Raw genomic sequence first — 15,342 nt, forward strand, 5'->3', positions numbered from 1 at the left:
GTAAGTCTGGAGTACTAACCCTTTCCATGACGTTGATAACAAATTCCACCCTGTAAAATTTGGCTTACTGTCATCTTGTTTGAGAATAGGGTGACCACATGATTTTGATAGAAATAACAGAAAAGTTCACTCTCACATTCATTCAAGCAACAGAAACAGAGTACACACACACACACACACACACACACACACACACATTTACTTAATGGCAGGCCCTGGTTTTCATTCATTTATTTATTCAACAGATATTTATTAAGGGCCTGCTGCATGCCAGATCCTATTCTAGGCACTTGGACACAACAACGAATAAACAGGGGCCAAGTCCTTACCCTCATGGAGCATTTGCTCTAGTGGAGTGAAACACACTATGGCTCTTAAAGATGTAAACACACGACATGCCCATAAGAGATCTATGTTATAAGGAAAAACAAATATGAAAGGTGATAGAGAGTGATGAGGTGGGGTAGGGAGCAGAGAGACCTCTCCCATAAGGTGACCTTTGAGCAGAGACTTGAAGAAGACAGGAGAACACTGAGGGGGACCTGGCACGGGGGACCAGCAGCGAGGGCTGCAAGGCCCTAAGGTTGGAGACCCTTCAGCATATTCCAAGAATATCAAGGAGTAGCAGAGACAGGGTAAGAAAGAGGGAGTATATTAGAAGTCAGAGAGATGCCATGGGTCAGACGGTATAGGAACAATTAGGCCATGGTAAGGACTTTGGGTTTTACCATGAGTGATTTGGTACTGGGAGGACTGGTCAGAGAAATGATGGAGTCTGTAAAGGAATATCCCTGCTGAGTGTGAAGAACAGATAATAGGCAGCGAGAGTGAAAAATGGGGACTGCTCAGGTAGGTAGCTATAGAATATTCCAGACAAAGACCCTGATGTCTTGGGACAGGGCAGTTGAACTGGATGTGGGGAGAAGTGGTGGAATTCTGGATACATTTCAAAATTCAGCAATTTTAACAGGATACACTCAAAACTGAGGAAGAGTATGGGAGGAAAAACGGAGTCAGGATGGATGCTGAGGTTTTTTACATGAGCTACTAGAAGAATGGATTTGCCATTTACTGGGTACAAAGACTATAGAAGGAGTAAGCTTGGGGTCAGGTGAGGGGACAGTGGGGAAAGATGGCTAGAATTCAAGAGATCCATTTTGTTCCTTTTGCATTTGAGATGCTTAAGAGACAAATACTAGAGATCAAGTCCAGGTAATAGACTCCCCTCCTAGTTAACAAGAAAGCGCTTAACAATTCTATCTTCAATTCTAGTCCTGCTTTCCCCAGCAAAATCTCAGAGCCTAATGTGAGGCAACATTAGTCTTCTTCCCAGACACCCAAGCCCTGCCATCAAGCTTGGGGACATTCCTTTCTCTCAGTCCATTATGTGACCGTTCCCCTCCCCTAAGGACCCAGGGACAGTTGTTTTCAACATCAAAGAGTAAACTCTTAGTATTGATCCCTAAAGTATAGCCTTAGTGTAGGATCTCCAAAGAGATTCCTTTAAAAAGAAATAATGAAAAATAGTCTGCCCCAAAGGTGAGTTTTACTTCAACTTTCACAATGATCAAACCTAAACTTCTAGCAGATTTGGAATAACAACTTTTTCTGACTTCCAGCCATCAGGGATTAAAAATATTGAATGTCAGTATATTAATTTCCTATGGATGATGTAACAAATTACCACAAATTCAGTGGTTTAAAACAACGGAAATGTATTGCCTCACAGTTCTGGAGACCAGAAAGCCCAAAATCAGTTGCTGAAGGCTGAAATCAGGGTGGGGGAAGGGCTGAATTTCCTCTGGATGCTTTAGGGGAGAATCTGTTCCTTGCCTCTTCTAGCTTCTGATGGCTGTTAACATTCCTTGGCTCATGGCCACATATCTCCAGTCCTCAAGGGCAGCAACTTTCAATCTCTCCCTGTCTGCTGCATCTTCACATCACCTACTCTCTCTCTGTGTGTGTGCTCTATCAAATCCCCCTCTTATATGTATATATACATGTGATTGCATTTAGGACTTACCTGGATAATCCAGGGTCGTCTCCCCATCTCATATCTTTAACTTACTTATAACTGCAAAGATGACATCATATAAGCTAACATTCAGAATCCAACAATTAGAATCTGATAACTTTGGGTGGCTGTTATTCAACCTACCACAGCCAGTCCCAACACACAATGAATCACTTTGCTGAATGATTGAAAAAAGAAGCTTTACAGGTCCACTTATTATCCAAGCAGTAGCTGTGAGCCCCTATTAAGTTCCAGGCACTGAGAATGGAACGCACAAGCAGACGGGCATCCTGCCCTCAGGAGGCTTGCAACCGTAATCAAATAATCACACTAACTGTGGCAAGAAATACAACGTGCAGGGCTCTATATCCTGGGGGGATGTGGGGGGTGGGTGGTTAATCTCACAGAGGCAGGTTTGAGAAAGCATCCCTAAGGAAGCATATTCTGGTTAATATTTGAAAGATAAATAGGGTTAACTGAGAGAGAAGAGGAGGAGAATGCAAGGCAGAGAGGAGAGAAGGTAGAATGGGCCCATGACGGGAAAGTACGAGACAGGAACAATAGAATAAAAGGAGAACGGTGAGGCAGAGTGTGGTGTGAGCCAAGAGTGAAGAGCGAGCTCCTCCCAGGCCTTGATAAAGACTGGCTCTCTGAGGTTAAGGAGAAATCCTGGAGGTACCATCAAATTCAAGTTTGAAAAGATCACTCTGGCTGCGGATGAAGAAAGGGTGGGTGATGGAAAGCAGAGGAGGTGTGGGCAGACTAGCTACTTCATTTTCATTTTAACAGCTGAGAACTGAAATGTCAGACCATCCATTTGAAAAGACTTCTATTTGTCTGTGTTTCCCAGACGCCCAACCCCCACCACCAAGCTTAGGGAGACTCCTCTACCTCTGAGTTTTAGGATTCTTGTGAACGGCTCTGTCACAGCTGCTCCCTTTTTACAAGTTAATTGTGCCCCACCCCCGTTATATGCCCTGATCATAGGGACCAGTCTCATTCATCTTTTTATCTCTACAAGCTTGGATCAGTACTTGATACATGGTAGTCTACGCACGAGCTACAGAGAAAAAAGAAAATCAAAAGTTCTGATCTCCCTTTCTCAGGGTCGGAAGAAAGGGCTTCTTGGCCAGTCTGGGGACTTAGAGTGAAGGGCAACATTACCCAAGTGGCCCTTTCTGAAGTCCAGGTTCATAGCTCTATAACACCACCACAAAGCATGCCCAAATGGAATTGTGAGAGCAAAGGTAATGGTGGCAAGAGAGCAGAGGAACATCACCAGGTCAGCAAGACAGAAAACCAGAAACACTAGGGCTCAAAGGGGGGACTCAGGTTGGAAAAAAAAGGGGACACAATCCAGGTAAATTCTTGGGAATATGGACTCAAGTCAGCGAGAGAACATGTATGCATTTTCAGCACAGAGGATTCGGTCTGTTTAAAGGAGGCAACATAAGATAAGATAAATAGAAGAGCCTGAAAACCTTTATTGCTAATAAATGATTACAAAAATGAAGGATGTTAATATGCAGTGGTGCCCTGCTTCCCTGCATCTATTTGGTACTTTCCTCCAAATTAGATTATGTGATATATCAAAATGATTTGATAAAGTGTGTGTAATCTAAAATAGATTAAAGAAGTAGGTCATTTTTCCAGGTACTTATTGTCAAGATCAGACTGGAATCCAGGACTCCTAAATCCTGAGATTTACTTCTTTGTACTAAGCTATTCCATCCCCAAGGGAGCCAACACCAGGTTCACTATGCAGACTCTCAATTAATCACAGTAGAAAGCAGTATTTGCCAAGTGAAAATCCTCTTTTTTGAATTCTTAATCTCCCCACCAGCTGAGTTTACCACAAAGACATGAATATATAATTGAGACATAAAGAAAACATGCCACCAAATTAAACTGTCCTAATTTTAAATCAATATTTTTTTTTCTCAAATAACATGAAATGAAGATCTCTTAAAAGAAAAATGTTGTGCTCCACCAGCTCCAGCAGCATTTCACCACTGAGCCCAACTCCAACACAAGCCAATTAGATGTTGTACCGACGTTCAACACTAATTTACCACAGACAACGTTCAACAGGAATATAAGTCTTAAGATAGACTCCAAGTGCTGACACCTTAAAGCCTAAATATAAATCAGACTGACAACATCTGAAACACCGAGCTTCTCATCTGCATGTGGGCTCTCAGGCACAGTGAAAGGTGACGGCTGGCGACGGACTAGCCCAATGGTTCCTGAGGGTCGTGGAACCCTTCCTGCAGCTGTTTTATCCTTAGTAATATCGTCATCTTCTCTGGTACAATCATTATGATGACGACAGAGCCCAAAGCCCCAGTACCATGTTCTCTATTTGCTAGTATACAAAGAAATGCATATTAACTGTACAGTGGGGAAAACAAAAATCATTGTGACAGCAGTTATAAAACATATGTTTCAGTGTGTTCAAAAAATGACCCGGTGGTAGAGGGTCTTCGGCAATCTTTCCCCTTTCTATCTTTACCATGCAAGGGACACAGAGCCAGTTGGGTTTAGAGATCTTCTTTCCTTCCAATAATTCTCCTTCCTTCCCAATGGTACTTGTCATTTTCTATACCACTGACAGCCTTCTGGATATTTGTCCTTTGCTAAAACAATGGAATGCAACTTTCCTTGAGGAAGAGAAGTAGGGTTTTGAGGAACAAGGAAAACCAAGCCTGTGTTGAAAACTGACATGGCCCAAGGCCAACTGCTTCTCATGTGCTCCTTCCCATGGCACACAGAGCATCCACAAGTCAGGTGCAGCCTATCTTTCCGGCTCTGTGTCTAGTGATTTCACTCCAGGAACCCCACCCCGGCACCACTTAGAGTCCCCACTCTTGCTTCAGTGTGACCTACACATTCAGATTTTCAAGCGTTGCACATACTATTGCTCCTGCCCAGGATACCTTCTCCTCTCCATATCCCCTGAAAAGTCCTTCTCAGGATTGAAGACCCTGGTGAAATGCAACTTTGCAGTTTTGCCTAATCTCACAGATAAATTCAATTAGACCCTGTTGGTGTATTTATGAGGTCTGACAACTAAGTTCGTGAACTCATCCTAGAAAAAGGGCCACATATCTCACTGCTGAATATCACTATGGTCACCTTCAACGTACTCCCCTTGGGAAGCTATGCACTGATGCCAGAGCCTTGTCTACCCCTTAAAGCAATTTTGGAACTCTTTTTCTGGAATGGCCATCAGAGCTGTCGTCATATTACCCTTGAGGTCCTAAATGTCATCAAAATGCCTTCCTTTCAATATTTCCTTTGTCTTCGGATAAAGAAAGAAATCATCAGGGACCAGATCAGGTGAGTAGGGAGGGTGTTCTAATACAATTATCTGTTTACTGGCTAAAAACTCCCTCACAGACAGTGCCGTGTGAGCTGGTGCATTGTCGTGATGTAAGAGCCATGAATTGTTGTCGAAAAAGTTCAGGTCGTCTAACTTTTTCATGCAGTCTTTTCAGCACTTCCAAATAGTAAACTTGGTTAACTGTTTTCCAGTTGGTACAAATTCATAATGAATAATCTCTCTGATATCAAAACAGGTTAGCAACATCATTGCAACAAGTTCGTGAACTTAATTGTCAGACCTCGTATAGCATTTATATGTATAAGCACCTTAATCCCTGTTACTCGATAGGAAAGTTATTTGTTAGTATAGTTGTCTCCTGGGCTAGACCAGGCAGGAGCTCTGTCTGAATTTTTCTGTCCCCAGTTATTGTCTTCAAAATACTCTTAATTGGAATTGAAATGTGTCAGTTGACAGTCCTCAGTGTGACAACTGATAGACTAAGAGACTTAGTCACCAAATTCTTACCCTGTCCTAAGATACTAGGTATTTTCATTTTAGCGAGAAGATAATTGTCAGAGACTTTTGAGGCTTTTGAGAACCGAAGAGTCCAAGAGTTAATGCACTCAGATCAACAATGTTGCCTTTGATATCATTTTATACACACCCTTTAGGTGCAGGCTTTGGGAATGGAGCAATGAGGGTTGTTTTGGATGTATTCTAGGATTAGCCCAGTCTGTACCTGTGGGTCATGAGACCATAAAGAGACCTCATATAATCCTGAATTAAGAGTATTTGCTTCAAGTTCAGCTTAAATAAACCACAGGCAGCTTCTGGTATGGGGATGGGAGTCTAAAGGATTGCATGTAGGAATTGTTTGCCTTTTCCCCACAATAAAATGACACCATGTGTCACTTGGAGGCTGCAGAGACACACATGATCCAGGAGGAATCAGAGCCACTTTTCTCAACCCTATGGTATTGGTATCTGAGGCAGCTCAGACTCCCTGGGCAAAACCACCTAAGGGATAAGAATTCTGTGGTTGCTTCAAGACCTTCCCTTGGGAGCTCTAACTGCTTCTGTGGGAGGGCTGTTGCCTAACTCCTAGAAGTGTTTGTTGTGAAGCAGTAGGGTCAGCTGAGCTTTCTGCTCCCTTAGAGCCATAAGTGGTGTGGATGGCTTGGACACAGGGACCCTATTCTTTACTGCTTTTTATTGTTTACTGTTCTGGCGAGGCAGCACCAGAAAGTAGATGCCGAGTTTTCTAAACTGCTTAGAAAACATAAGAACCTGCCCTAGCCACTCCAGAAAGCACAGAAAATGTCATTATTAAACCAATATGACTTATTATAGTAGTTTGCTCAGCTAGCTTTAGTCTAACAGACTACCCTGCTTGGCTTTGCAGACAGATAATGTTTCAGAGGGTTTACTGAAATGTTAGTATAACACATTTTGTCCCTCTGCTGTCAGTAACTGCATCAAGAAAGTTTAAAACTCACCAGGTAGAACTGAGTTGTCTCATTTATGTGCTGTCTACATTTTGTAAATGAATTTCAGGTAAAATGCCCCCCTTCTTTGTCATTCTCCAGGGTGCTCTGAGGAACACTCTAATTTTTTGTGTGGAATTTAATTTCCTGACTCTTAGAAACTTCTGTTGAATTCAGATGCACAGTCTTCTGACTAGACCAAATGTGCATTTTCATCTACTTCTTGAACAGGGCAGGAAGAGGAGAGATGATTTGCAAAGCAGTTTGGAATGGCAAATGTGACTTACTGTCACACAGGGCTATTGACACCTGAACAACGCAGATGTACTCAGAAGGTGACTTCTGTTGAATCAGAATTGGATGGCAATGTTTCCCTCCACCGCGGACTCAGCAAAGATGCAGCGTGAATGGAAATTAGTTGGTCTTCTCAGCTCTACGGGAGCCCTGCACTGCTAGGAGGGTATGTTGTGTTCTGGGTGATGTGGCTGGAGAAACAGAAAACTTTGCCTTCAATATGAGGATTAGAGCACATTATTCCCTTTGATATGTTATGTTTCAAATTTCCTTTTATTCAGGTTCAGAGTTGAGGGGGAGCCTATGGAGCGTAGGTGTCTAGAAATTAAAAGTTATTGTTCCTGTTCTCTTAATCATAATAATGAGTTTGGCTTGACAAGGTCAATTAATTATTCAGGATTGGAAAGCAACAGGATTATACACATCAGGTGGGTAAGAGGAGAGTTCAGAGCAGGAAGACAATCAAAGGTTGATGAAAGGCTGGTGCCTCCAAAGCTCTATTATTTGCAAGTCACCTGCCTGCCTGTGCCAGGTATGCCCCTGGCCTAGTCGCCTTCTCTCTGGAATTCCATAAACACAGGGAGTGTGCGGCACTGACCTGGCCTCTTTCTCTCACCCTCATGCCATTCCATAGACACTCGCCAGCCCCCACCCCTTTCACTTGAGCTTCAGAGCTGTTTGACTCCAAAAGGCAGGTAATTAACTATCAAACAATAGCAGGGATTTTCAGATTAATTCTGCCTGGGAAGAAATAGGAAAACTCATTTACACCAAACAAAAGGGAGGGGGTGATTAGATACTCCAACAACAAAAGAGAGACCAAGATAGGGTCTTGAAAACTGACAAAGAGGACAAAAGCCATTATTATTATTATTATTATTATTATTATTGTTATTATTACACTCATTCCCCATTATATAAGCACCATATTTAACCTTGTCTATCATGCAAATAGGTCTCTAAGTGATTTAAAAGCCCAGGAGTATTCCACCCAGGCCTCTGCTTAGATAACGCCACCGTCCTATTACTGTGTGGACCACCTGGACAGCTCTGCTGCTCTGTCTTTCACAGGAGGGCTTTTAGAAATTCAGTTAGGGCTTTTGAGATGTCTTCTACGCTACCCTTAATTTGACTAAGGATTGGGCCTCATGGAGCGTTTTATTCACGCTGTGCTTTCTAAGATGTGGCCTCGTCCAAGGCAAAAAAGGAAAAAGGGGTGTGGCCACTTTTTAGATAATTCTGAGGAGCTGAGTGGTTCTGCAGCAGGTTAACACTGGGAAAGGGTTAAAATATGCAGCTTGACTCCAGAAGCAGCCTCTTATTAATTACGCTCATAAAGCAGAACACCCTGAGGTCAAAGGGATGGAAATCATTAGACCCAAATTTTAATAAACCGTAGATAGATCTTCCTCACTCTGGTCTAAAAGATTTTGTCTGGCTGCCTAAGTGGGCATGCAAATCCATGGGTGGTGTTTCTTACTTTTCACAAAGTCATTTTGAAGAGTTTTCAAGGCATCTTAAATTCAAGACTCTAAGTATGAACCCCTCCACCTCTGCTACCATGGGATGCTTTACTTCTTGACGCTTTAGATGTCTCAGTGTTAACCTCCCCTGGGGCTCCAAGGCAGGGATCTTTCTGTTCTGACGGACTCCCCTCCCCCCTCCCCACACTCACCCAGTCCTCAAATTCTGTCTGTTCTTTAGCTACATCTTCAGACTGTGGCCCTTCTTCTCTGTGCTAGCTAACAGCGGAACTCCAGTTCATCTTTTTCAACAATTCTCTCTTGTCTCTAAAAGATCTCCATCTTTGCTTATTTGCATCTTCTGTACAAAATTCCAGTCTACTTTTGGCACCACACCCGGGCCTTTAGGTCAATGAAACCCTTGCTTTAACCCCTGCTGGCCCATAACAGTAATCACTTACAGCACAGCACAGCAGAACTTTCTACAATGGTAGGGATAGCCCATATCTGTATTGTCCAATGCAGTAGCCACTGGTCACGTGTAGCTACTGAAGCACTTGAAATGAGGCTAGATTGACTGAAGAAGTACATTTTATTCGGCTTTAGCTAATTTAAATTGAAATACACACTGAGGAGTAGCTACTTTGCTCAGTTTTCCTGTCACCTCCCCCTGCCTGCCACCAGCCCCTGCTGCCTTCGCCTCCATCTCCCTTCCACACTGGCTCCAGGCTGCTCTCCTCACCAAGGCTGCTCCTGTTCCTGGCTTGCCCAGGAGGCTTATCTCATGTGAGTCCTCCCTGGGTTCTGTCTACAGCCCCGAGCCTGCTCCTCTTTCCACACTGACCCTGGACAGTGCAAATCAGAAGCACTATTACCTTTTCCCTACAGGCTCTTCTTACATGTCTGTCCCTGAAGGCTGAGTTCTCTGTGGTTTGAAACTCACCCTTACTCTGTCTGGTGTTTTATATGGCTATACTTAGTTGCCCCTCTATCCCCCTATATTGCCCCCTGCAGGGACTTTCCTCTGCAGCTCAGGCCAGACTGGCCCCATTCCATGCTCAAGACATTGACCAGCCCTGCTGGGATCTTTGGAAACCACTCGGCCCCTGTAGACATGGGAAAGATTTAGAAGAGCTTAAGAGCTTATGTAGCCGTAGAGCTATCTTAAAAAAAAAAAAAAAAGAAATTATATTCCAACAGCAACAGGTAGTGAGAAATAAAGCAATGATTCACTGAAGAAAAAAAAGGAACAAGCATTTCCCTTTTCATTTATTACAAGGATATGAAGTGTTATTAACAGATTTTAGAAATATACTAGAAAACAAAGCACACACCTAGAACTTGCCACCAGTGAAAGGCTCCTAAGGGTTGGAAGGACTGCCAATCATGCTTATAGTTGAAGCTCTGGAAAACATGAACCGAAGAAAGGCCCCTAGGCTTCCCATCCTGTGCTTGAGCTAATGGACAGACCAGTACTTGGCAGCACTAGGGAAGTTGGATGTCGCATAAACGGACCAACCTGAGTTCAGTATAGGTCACTTCTGAATTCTATTAAAATGTCTAATCAGACAACAAGGGGGGAAGAAGACCCATACTGTAGGTGGGTTTAGGAGTGTGTGGAGCAGGATGATGCCCAGGAAGGATTCAGCCAACAGTACCTGTACTCCCAGGAGCTAAATTCCTGGGGATGAATTCGGCAAACATTGTACACGAATAGAAACTAACTCTTCCAGGGCAGCTTTGTGTTCAACTTCACATGCTAAGTGCTCTGCCACAGTTCCAGTACCCAGAGTCCTTTCTCAGTGGTTATTGTCTGTATGAATAAATGCAGGCATGAATAAGTGCATGCACAAAGGGCTGAAGGGTCTGATTCTCAGGCAGATACAAAGATGGCATCCTACCTGTCAGCAAGAACGACACGTAATTGAATCACAGCCATAGAGAAGATACAGTACAAAGAACTAGTGGGGCAGAAGGCATATTCGATAGTAATGAGAAAGGCATAATCTCAGACATTCAGCAGTTCACATACTAGAAAAATGCATTACTTTCCTTCTGTGTGGGTTTACTTATATATAAAGCTTAGTACATATACATAAATACACATACTCTTACACACAAACACACATACTCATGGGAAAATATCAGTTTAGTTCTATTTTGCTGCAGCTATTCCATGAGTGTGAGTGTGTGAGAGTGAGTGTGTGTGTGTGTGTTTAATGATTATAATACCATTTTGAAAACTTAATATGCCTTTCATTCCAGCAGCATTCTGCTCAGGGTTGAATAGCAACTTCAACAAAATCCAGACAGTCAGCGTCTGCTGGAGGAATTAGGGTTGATGTTCAGTACAATAAATGATCCCAAGATATATCTTTTTTTTTAAATCCTGGATGGTGATGTATCCTCTTTCCAGTACAGAAACAGGGGAGTCTGGCTCTATTTAGTTTGTCTGATTGCTTTTAAAGAGGGGGGACAGGTTGCCTCTGAAAAACTGTGGTCCTCTATTCATTAAAGTGTCAATAATGCTCAGGCCAGGCATATCGACAGCGGATTAGCTTGGGCTGAGCCCGTGTACAAGACCAGTGCCTTTTTTAACCCAGCTTGTCTCCAGATCAATATACCCATCAGCATTCGAAAATTAGCCCAAGATGAGATTCCAATACTTGAGGTGGTGTGTCATGCTAAGAGGGCATCTAGCCAAGTCACAGATGGAAACACCTAGCTGGGGATTAGACATTTTCCATTAGCTTGGACATGAGTGAAGATTGATCTCCCATCTCCCCACCTCCCACATACGCAACCTTTGCTCTTTGAGCCTAGATAAGACCTCTGGGCTATAATTCTAGCCCCTTTCCTCTATAAGCAGTTATTAATTGTATACTTTGTATAAGGCACTCACCCAGGAGCCGGAGAGAATGGGCTTAAGGGGAAAAAAATGACAAAAACATGGTCCTGGTTTTCAAGGAGGATTCAGAAGTTTTCAGTATTCTTTCCATTTTCCAGTTCCATAAAGGTCCCACTTCCTAAAGCAAATGTCTGTAATAGCGCATAGTCCCCAGTGTCTCTGCCACTGTGAGCTATTCTGCTGTCAGCAGTGAGTGTGTGTTTGGGTGGGGCATGATCGGGGCTTGGGGAATGGCTTCAAATGTACCACCTGGTACACATTGTAAATGATGGCAATGGAGCATTTGGGGACACTCCTCATAGAATATTGATTCTCAAGCATTATTTTTGCCAATTATGCACAATAAAAATGTATTTTATATTAAAAATGTACAATGAAACAAAAGCCTTATGTAAGAATAGCTACTCTGCTGTTTGTAATACACTCTGATATCTTCTATGCAACTCTGTTTTCTTTAAAAAATGCTGTTTTCACCCAGAAGTTTGACAAATATTCTCTTATACAACTTGTAAAAGAAAAAGCCATCATAATTTCCTTTTGGAAAGAAAGAGTAGGGAAAAATAAAAACAACTTGGTATGACCAAGCTTCACCACAATGTCCCACTGGCCTAATTCCAAACCAGAGCCAGTGCCCGCACTGCTCTCTCTAGTTGTGTCCTCTTTTCATCATTGCTCACCCTATCTTGCTCTTCACAGTCCGTATCCGTGATCCAAGCTGTACTTTCTCCTGCCTTCTCACAGCTAGCTTACCCTTAATTCTTCCAGCTCCTTGAATTTCTTCCTTCTTAAGCCACCGCCCTGCCCCTTGTTTCTCTAACCAATAATCCAAGGACTCTTCACCATTTCCTTGGGAACAATGACATGGAGGGGTGGCTGAAGGAGCCTCTGGAAGAGAAGTCTATTGCCCTGGACGTGACATTTAGCTGGATGAAGGGTACTGGGACTCAGACTAGGAAAGAAACAGCAACAGAGGGACTGGGCTCCACTGTGCAGGAGCTTTATGCGTCTAAGATAACAAAGCGAAGTATTTGGTCCGCTGCAAAAGATGTCTTAAAATGTTTAAAAATAACCGCTAAACTATTGTCTGTGTCTATGAGTTTCTGTTTCTCATTTGTTTGTCTTGTTCTTTTGTTGCTTTTGGTTTATATACCACATATCAGTGAAATCACATGGTTCTCTGCTTTTTCTGTCTGACTTATTTCGCTCAGCATCATACTCTCAAGATCTATCCATGTTGTCACAAATGTTCCTATATCATCTTTTCTTACCGCCAAAAAGAGGGTAAGGGGGGTGGGGTGGGAGATGAGGGTAAGGGAGATCGAATATATGGTGATGGAAGGAGAACTGACTCTGGGTGGTGAACCCACAATGGGATTTATAGATGATGTAATACAGAATTGTACACCTGAAATCTATGTAATTTTACTAACAATTGTCACCCCAATAAATTTAAAAAAAAAATTAAAAAAAAAATGACTCTGGGTGGTGAACACACAATGGGATTTATAGATGATGTAATACAGAATTGTACACCTGAAATCTATGTAATTTTACTAACAATTGTCACCCCAATAAATTTAATTTAAAAAAAAAAAATGTTTAAAAATAAATGTAAATAAATGTAAAAAATGGTGAAAATAGCTAACACTAAAACAGCACCTCTGCATGTCAGGCCCTCTTCTAAGTGTTTTACACATCAGTACATGTAAAATGTAATCTTCACCACAGCTCCTCACAACATTGACTCCATTGTACAGAAGGGAGCCCTGGGGTTCAGTTAGTAACTTGGTCAAGGTCTCCCAGACAAAAAGCAGCCAGGTCTGATTCGTACTCCCTAGTTAGGAATCTGCCCACCATGCTTAAGTGTTGTCAGAGGGCCCTGGGACCAGTTCTGCTTCATGGGGACAGATGAGGACCACTCCTAGGGCCTGAGAAACATGGAGAGAGCAGCAGCAAGACAGGAGAGATGCAAAACCAAAACAAACATATAGTTCTCAAAAGCCGGGGGTGAGAGGTGCAGAAGAAGAGTTGGGGTTTGGCCAAAACATGGAGAATCAGACATAGGTAGTAGAGTGGAGGATGTGATATTGGAAACCTAGGGCTGGGAGGTGAGAGACGGAGAGGCAAGCTGGAAATGAGGGAGGTGGTGTGAAGGATGTGTCCCAAGTAGGTGCTCAGAGCGTCTGTGTTTGGCTCTGCTTTCTTTGAAGGCTGTGTGAGGGTATGGCAGATGTATAGCACCTAACAGCTAAAAGGCTGTTCTTAAAATAAAGCGAATTTAGAATTGGATGGAATCGAAAAAATCTCACGGGAGAAAAAAAACAAGGAAATCGATAATTAGAAGATAATTTTCTGAGAAAATATATTATTGGAACAAGAGAAAAAAAAATCCTATTCACTAGGAAACTATTTTTTTTTTAATTAAATTTATTGGGGTGACAATTGTTAGTAAAATTACATAGATTTCAGGTGTACAATTCTGTATTACATCATCTATAAATCCCATTGTGTGTTCATCACCCAGAGTCAGTTCTCCTTCCATCACCATATATTCGATCCCCCTTACCCTCATCTCCCACCCCCCACCCCCACCCCCCTTACCCTCTGGCAACCACTAAACTATTGTCTGTGTCTATGAGTTTCTGTTTCTCATTTGTTTGTCTTGTTCTTTTGTTGTTTTTGGTATATTTGAAAATTCAGCATCTCATGGAAAAATGACAATAAGGAAGACGCCCTGACTGGATGGAACAAACAGAACTCGTCTGTGTTGAGGATCACAGAACAAGTGTTTAATTCGGACTGCCCCGCCAAGCCTTGCCTACCTTGCACGATGAGGTGGACCCTCGAGGTCTTGGGGTGGTTGTCTGTCTGCACAGAGCAGGTATACGGGCCCTCGTCATACACGTCCACGTTCTGGATCTCGATGCTGTACTGGGTTTGGGTGTTGCTCAGGAGGACCACACGTGGGTCCAGGCACCACTTGTCATTCCCCGCGTAGAGGATGGTGCTGCGGTTTAGCCAGGCTACCCGCGTGACTCGGTTGTCAATCGTGCACCTGAAAGAAAGATCAGATGGGTAAGTCAGGGAACTGGACAGAAAATGGGAGCCATCAGAGTGGGGCCACGGCAACACTAGGATGATGTTTTATGTTTTGTCTTCACTCCCTGTGCCCAGTATACACACACACACACACACATTTCCTTTGATAGGTCACCGGTGGAACTTTCTAGAATTTGGTGGCAGAGGTCTTATGGGATAACAGCCTTAGAACACTGGGTGTCTCTGATTTCTGGGTCCTGCACAGTTCAGTGCTTCAGTACCACAGGACTGAACAGAGGACTTTGCAAATAGCCCTAACCACTCATAGTTACAATGTGGAGGCATTTTCCACACGCATAATAACTGGGCCCTTTGAACATGACCAGCCCTCCCTTTGCCCAAGGATTTCTATAATATGGATGATGATAATCCCTCGCATTACTTTCTAGGTATTTGGGTGTACTAAGCCCCCCAGTACTGACAAGAACCCTATGAGGAAGGTTCCACTGGTAAAAGGAATTGAAGAAAAGAGAAACTCAATATTTTTCCAAGTCACATGTAATATATGTGCTAGACCAGAGATTTTAACTATTAAACATTTTGACTACTAAACAGTCTTCTTCTCATCTCAGAATAGCAAATTCTGACAGAAGCCTTCTGAAGTGAAAACTAAATATGGACCACCACCATTGCTGCTTATCTTCATGATATCCAAGGCCAGCCAAGTTCAATTATTGCTAGACTAAAGGCATTTTCCCAATATCTCAAAATTGTTTGCACATGTAAAAATAGACAGTCTTTATTTGATTTCTGCA

The 15,342-nt window shown here is 42.8% G+C and overlaps 1 protein-coding gene across 7 annotated transcripts in view; it reads right to left on the reverse strand.

Annotated features, from left to right (window-relative positions):
* The window catches only part of NTM (neurotrimin), a 1,007,340-nt gene that overhangs the window by 186,351 nt on the left and 805,647 nt on the right, over nt 1-15,342 (reverse strand). For all 7 annotated transcript variants that reach the window (XM_088800814.1, XM_074321816.2, XM_074321817.2 and 4 more), the window contains one exon: nt 14,311-14,543. In XM_088800814.1, coding sequence (XP_088656940.1) covers nt 14,311-14,543 — 233 coding nt within the window. The remainder of the gene's footprint in view (nt 1-14,310; nt 14,544-15,342) is intronic.

This window comes from Rhinolophus sinicus, chromosome 9 (assembly GCF_057876585.1).
Source record: "Rhinolophus sinicus isolate RSI-liver-muscle chromosome 9, RSI-T2T, whole genome shotgun sequence".
Classification (NCBI taxonomy): Eukaryota; Metazoa; Chordata; class Mammalia; order Chiroptera; family Rhinolophidae; genus Rhinolophus; species Rhinolophus sinicus.